This window comes from Chiloscyllium plagiosum, chromosome 28 (assembly GCF_004010195.1).
Source record: "Chiloscyllium plagiosum isolate BGI_BamShark_2017 chromosome 28, ASM401019v2, whole genome shotgun sequence".
Taxonomy (NCBI): domain Eukaryota; kingdom Metazoa; phylum Chordata; class Chondrichthyes; order Orectolobiformes; family Hemiscylliidae; genus Chiloscyllium; species Chiloscyllium plagiosum.
In genome coordinates this window covers 1,821,051-1,827,661 of record NC_057737.1, presented here as the reverse complement: position 1 = coordinate 1,827,661, position 6,611 = coordinate 1,821,051, and the positions used below count along the sequence as shown (strand labels likewise).

The following is a 6,611-nucleotide window of genomic DNA, read 5'->3' as shown; positions in this document are numbered from 1 at the left end:
GTTGGTGGGTGACCCACTCTGTGTAACTGGAGTCTTTGTGTGGGACTGACTTGGAGAGTTTCCGAGCTGCAGTTAGTGTGTGAGATGAATGGAAGTTGTTAATGTGAATAGTGTTAGAATTAAAATGGCGAACCCTCCCATTGCAGTCCTCAGCCGATCAGCCTGTACTAGAGGAGTCCATTCAGCCTGAGGTGCCTGCTCTGACATTTTACTGAGCCCCCCAAAAATGACCCAGTCTCCCTGCTGGTTGCTCATAACCCGACAGGGTCCCCCTTCAAATAATTTAGCCGATTCCTTTTTAATGTTTGTGTTGAATCTGCAGCCTGTGGCCTTTCAGGCAGCGCTGAGCACCTCTCAGTTTGCTAACTTAAACACTCTCTCTGAACTTCCTGCCAGTGACTTTACTCCATCTCAAACCCTCTTAGCTGTGAACTTGAATTTAACCTGAACACTTCTCCTCTGAGGAGTTCAACTCCAGCTCCCGGGTTCTCAGAATTTGTCCCGGAGATCTGGACAGAGTCAGATTGCTGTGAAGATTTACTGTAAACTCGTCACTGTTCCTCAGTTACAAAAACAGAATCCCGTTTGAACTATCCCCAGCTTGCAGTTGTGGTCACTCTCCTTAAAGCCATTAAAGGACTCCTGCTCTTTCACCTTGTGAAAAGTAAACTTTGATTGGCCTTTGGCCTGGTGGTGGTGGTGGGGGGTGGGGTGGGTACAGTAAGGTTTGGGATCTTCCTGTGCAGAGCAGAGCGGACTCTCATGGAATTCTGTGTTCTGCCCTCCCCTCCCCTCCCCCCCCACCCCCCGAAGCAGTGGAGCAGAGTGGTGCGGGTAGCCAGACCTCCCCCTCACAGGAACACCAGCCCGCGGCAGTCGGTCTCCCTCACCAGCCAATCACCGCCATCACCAAATCCGGAGAGAAATACGCCGCAGAAATGTCAACGACCACTACCATGCGATCCGACACCTTCAGCAGCCAATCAGCTGCCAGCAGGCACCAGACAGAGACTGTTAGTCAAACAGTGCGACAGTCAGGTAAGCAAACCCAATCAGGACCCCCTCAACACCATCACAATCTTCCTCTGCAATCATTCAGCGGTCCCTCAGCACTGACCCTCCGACAGTGCGGCACTCCCTCAGCACTGACCCTCCGACAGTGCGGCGCTCCCTCAGCACTGATCCTCTGACAGTGCGGCGCTCCCTCAGTTCTAACCCTCTGACAGTCCAGCACTCCCTCAGCACTGACCCTCCGACAGTGCGGCACTCCCTCAGCACTGACCCTCTGATAGTTTGGTGTAGGTGATGGGGTTTCTATTTTATAAACCCAAGTAAAGTGACTCAAACAAATGAGATTGTAGCTCTCCTGTATAACTTTACAGGATCCTGGTTGGAAGCTCACTCGCGCTGAGGCCAGCCCCTGGTGAAAGGGGAATGGAAGGATCAAGTAATCCTTGTGTTTTAGTCAGTAACAGGATTGCCCTTTGTTCAGTGGAAAGGGTAGAGTTAAATCTGAAATCACTCTGTGCCAATGATGAGGTTTCTGCTGCTGAAGACACAGATGAAATTTGAAGGCACATCCTGAAAGTGTTTCAGTGGGTCTGGAAAAGGAAAGATCGGATATCACAGGATCCTGTGAAATGATGCTGAACCCACCTGGATTTGCCACTGGGGCAGCCTCCCTCCCTTTTGGTAGCAACTTAGGCCAATGAAATAAGGACAGGATTCTGGTTTCAGACTGGGATGGAGTGTAAAACCACTCATCACCCAGTCACAGTGAAGGGCAGAGGCAAGCTGCTTCCCAAAATCCACCATCACACGGCGTGGTTCCATCACCAAGCAAGGCCGGAGAAAATCGCCCTCTAACCAACCTTTCATGATGCTGCACCTTCCAGTGATTGGAACAAGGAACCAAGAGATAAGGCAGGACGAATCCTGTGACGGAGAACATCTTTAGGTCCAGTGTTAGATCCAACAATCTAACAATCCCCAAGTTCGACATTCATGAGGATATCAGATAATGTCATCTGCAAGGGGTATTGAGAAAAAGCAGCAGAATGACACTCAGTGATGATGCTCCATCGATAGGCTAGTGAAGGGCCGATGGGCTGAATGGCCTCCCTTGCCCTGTAACAATTTGCTGATTCAATGTGACTCTGGGCCACAGTCAGGACAGTACAGGCCCCTCGCTGCCCCAGGCTGAAAGGAGACATTAATCATACCCATTGATCATCCTCCAAAAACATCAGCATGGACATTGTGATTACAGTCAGGGAGAACGAGCCAACCTTGTCACCAGGAAATCTCCCTTGATTGAAGACACGGTTTCTAACCACATTCCCACGCTGTTACCTTGTTGAATGTTTTTAAGGCAAAGATAGGATTTTGAACACTAAAGGAGTTAATGGTTACGGTGAGTGGGCGAGGAAAATGGAGCTGAGTCCATGAAACGATCAGCCCTGATCTTGCTGAATGGCAGAGCAGGAGCGATGGGCCGGATGGCCTACTCCTGCTCCTAGTTCTTGTGTCCTTTAACCAGGCAGCCATGAAAGGAATCATCACTATCTTCCTGACTTCATCACAGCTGGTGGGGAGCCTGGGACTGGAGCTTTATAATCACTCATGGGATGTGGGTGTCATTGGCTGGTCCCAGTATTTATTGCCCGTCCCTAGTTGCCCCCTTGAGAAGGTGGGGCTGAGCTGCCTTCCTGAACTGCTGCAGTCCATGTGCCGTGGGTTGACCCACAATGTCCCTTAGGGAGGGAATTCCAGGATTTTGACTCAGTGACACTGAAAGGACAGCGATATATTTCCAAGTCAGGATGGTGAGGGGCTCGGAGGGGAACTTGCAGGGGGTGGTGGTCCCATGTACCTGCTGCCCCTTGTCCTTCTAGATGGAAGTGGATGTGGGTTTGGAAGGTGCTGTCTGAGGATCTTTGGTGAATTTCTGCAGTGCATCTGGTAGAAGGTACACACTGCTGCTACTGAGCATCGGTGATGGATGGAGTGGGTGTTTGTGGATGTGGTGCCAGTCAAGCGGCTGCTTTGTCCTGGATGGTGACGAGCTTCCTGAGTGTTGTTGGAGCTGCCCCCATCCAGGGCAAGTGGGGAGTATTCCATCACACTCCTGACTTGTGCCTTGTAGATGGTGGTCAGGCTTTGGGGAGTCAGGAGGGGAGTTACTCGCTGCATTATTCCTGGCTTCTTGATTTGAGTTAGAGGGAAGGAGCTTCCTAACTATGATTGATTTTAATTGAAAATGGGTCAAAGTAATTGGTTTACGCAGACGTGCACCAGGAAGAAATCAGCCAATCCCTGGGGAGATTTTATTCTGTGCAAATGAGTAATTCCAAAGTTTTGCAAATGGATGTAGGTTCACGGATGTTTCTGAATCACCTCGTTCTCCTCGAGAAGGAGAGACGTCCACTGTATCAACAATTAAAACATCACTGAAGGAAATGAAGAGCTCAACCTCATTCTTTGGTGTTATCAGTCCTCACCGGAACGGGTCACCACCGTTAGATTTACCGATAAAGTTGGAGATTGGAAACAGTGCTTCCATCTGTCTCCCACAGATTAAAACTTAACGTTTCACAGAACCATCACAAGGGGCTACAACACCGAGAGGAAGGGGACATGCAGTACAGTCTCAGAAATGCACTCACTCACAACAGAACAAGTGAGTGTCCAGTCCTTAAACCCAGAGAGAGTCTGGGTCTGAGACAACGGACTACAGTCATTGAGAATATCCCAGAGCTGAGACTGTACCTGGTCGTGATGGACTGTGGGAATGTAAGAAGAAACTGCAGGGCCTTGTATCTGTGAACAGAAAGCCAAGAGAAACTAGAGACTAGGAGCAAATTACTGGAAATGCTGGAATCTCCACTGAAAACAAATGCTGGGGACCTCAGTGGGTCAAACAGCATCCATGGAGAGAGAGAGAGCAAGCTAACGTTTCCAATCCCGATGACTCTTCACCAAAGCTGCAGAGGTCTGATGAAGCGTCAGCTCGTCATTTGCCATTTTCAGAAACCAGAGCCCATTGCTCAGATGATAATGAAAAAGAACTAAATTCTCCAGCCCCACAGGAGAAGCACATCACCACCAAGAGACCAGGGAGTATATCATCAGCTTTGACAGAGGGACCCAGACCAACACTGGGAGATTGGGTAACTAACCCTGCGAGGTCTGACCCTACCTGCGGGGAGATCTTTGAGGGCAGTTAGGGAAGTGCAATAAATGCTCATGTTCCACAGGGACAAAGACATTGGGGGGAGATGTAGAGGGATAGGGTTAACAACAGCAGCACATCGACAATGACAATGCTGCAGAAACCTGACCAGGGGTAAGTCTGATGTAAGCACATCCTCAGCAGAAAATAAAGAGTATCACTGAAAACACAAAAGTCGATTTGTCGAAGATTTTAATCAGGGCCTCACCAGGACAATTCACAAGAATACCAACCGTTGGTGTATGAGGAAGGTGTGCTGATTGGTTGGTGTATGAGGAGAGCCTGCTGATTGGTTGGTGTATGAGGAGAGCCTGCTGATTGGTTGGTGTATGAGGAGGGTGTGCTGATTGGTGTATGAGGAGGGTGTGCTGATTGGTTGGTGTATGAGGAGAGCATGCTGATTGGTTGGCGTATGAGGAGGATGTGCTGATTGGTTGGCGTATGAGGAGGGTGTGCTGATTATTTGGTGTATGAGGAGAGCCTGCTGATTGCTGATTATTTGGTGTATGAGGAGAGCCTGCTGATTGGTTGGCGTATGAGGAGGATGTGCTGATTATTTGGTGTATGAGGAGAGCATGCTGATTGGTTGGTGTATGAGGAGAGCATGCTGATTGGTTGGTGTATGAGGAGAGCATGCTGATTGGTTGCACTGTGATTGGTGGAGGAGTGTGAGAGTCAGGAGAGTTGAGCTGTCTGTTTGTTTGAAGAGTTCATTTGGTGTTCACTGCTGCTGTCTCTCTTTCAGAGTGGAATACCGGCACCAGCAAGACCACCTCTTCCAGTAGTTACTCAGTGTCCAGTGATGTCCGCGCTCCATCCAGGTACCGACTTGGGACATCCACCCCAAACAACTCAACAAGTTCACCCCTGATCACCTGCAGTCATCTCTGATCTCATCTGATCATGTTTGATCATCACCTTTACCCTTGGAATCCAAACCCATATCTTATTGTAGGAGAAAGTGAGGTCTGCAGATGCTGGAGATCAGAGATGGAAATGTGTTGCTGGAAAAGCGCAGCAGGTCAGGCAGCATCCAGGGAACAGGAGAATCGACGTTTCGGGCATTAGCCCTTACATATCTTATTGTAGACTCACCCACTCAGCTGTGGTCCAATCAGCACTCCCTCCCATCTTGTAAAAATATGTGTCGATCCAAAACCCCATTTCCCATGTCCTGTCACCTCCCCCTCCTCCGCCTCCCACCTTCACCCCCTCCCTGAGTCCCAGTCGCCCATCACCTCGTGCTCACTCAGACTGATTGACTCCTGTGCTGGCAGTTTCCCATTCTCTTCCACGGTGTTCCTCTCCCTGTGTCTCTGCAGCCCCTTCCAAATCTGGCTCCTGGATTTTAACTTGTGAGGAAATAAAGCAAAACCCCGCCGATGCAACAAAACAAACAGAGATTGCTGGAGAAGCTCTGTTGGCATCTGCAGAGAGAGAAACACAGTTAACGTTTGGAATCCAGTATGACTCTTCCTCAACTTTTATTTTCACTGGATTGCCACCGCTCCCCTGTTAGTGGCTGGGCTTTCAGCTGCCTGGGCCCTGAACTCTGAAACTCCCTTCCTAAACCTCTCCATGTCTCTCCCTCATTCTGTATGTTGGCCCTTAAAGGTTCATGTTGAGCTGTCCTAGTGTCTTCTTATGGGCTGTTTGATCAGTGCTGCAGTGAAATGCTTTATGATATTGGAAGCAGCTCAGAGACCGTTCACAGGGTGTCCCTGGGAGGGATGGTCTTATGAACAAAGGGTGAACAGGTCAATGGAGCTTGGAAGATGAGGTGATCTCATCAAAATATATCGATTCTTAAGGGGCTTTGACAGGGTCAATGCTGAGAGGATGGTTCCCCTTATGGGAGAGTCTAGGAGCAGAGGGCATGGTCTGAGAATAACAGGGCGCCAATGTAAGACAGAAATGAGAAGGAATATCTTCTCTCAGAGGGGTGTCAGTGTTTGGAACTGCCTGCCACCGAGCACTGTGGAGGTAGAGTCCAGGTGTATATTTAAGGCTCATTCAGGGAATCATGAATTCCAAGAAAAGGGCAGAAAATGGACATGAGGAATGTTGGATTATCGATGATCCTACTGAAGGACTGAGCAGGCTCAAGGGGCTGAATGGCCTCCTCCTGTTCCTGATCCTTTGGTCTTACACTTGAGATGTGATATAAATCTGAGTCATTAAGGGTTAGGGGTTAGGGCTCTCAGGAGAATGTGGAGAAAAACTGTAAGGAAGAAGGATTATACACCAATTCCTGGCTTAGTCACAGAGAGACAAGAGGGAGAGGGAGAAAGACAGGGATAGGGAGGAAGAGAGAGAGGGAGAGGGAGAAAGAGAGAGACGAAAGAGAGGGAGAGAGGAAGAAAGAGGCAGTGGGAAAAAG

The 6,611-nt window shown here is 49.2% G+C and overlaps 1 protein-coding gene across 1 annotated transcript in view; it reads left to right on the top strand.

The window, feature by feature from the left end:
- smtnl (smoothelin, like) overlaps window positions 1–6,611 on the top strand; it is a 17,542-nt gene that overhangs the window by 2,710 nt on the left and 8,221 nt on the right. The window contains exons 2-3 of the mRNA XM_043718899.1: window positions 814–1,038; window positions 4,977–5,052. Coding sequence (XP_043574834.1) covers window positions 814–1,038; window positions 4,977–5,052 — 301 coding nt within the window. The remainder of the gene's footprint in view (window positions 1–813; window positions 1,039–4,976; window positions 5,053–6,611) is intronic.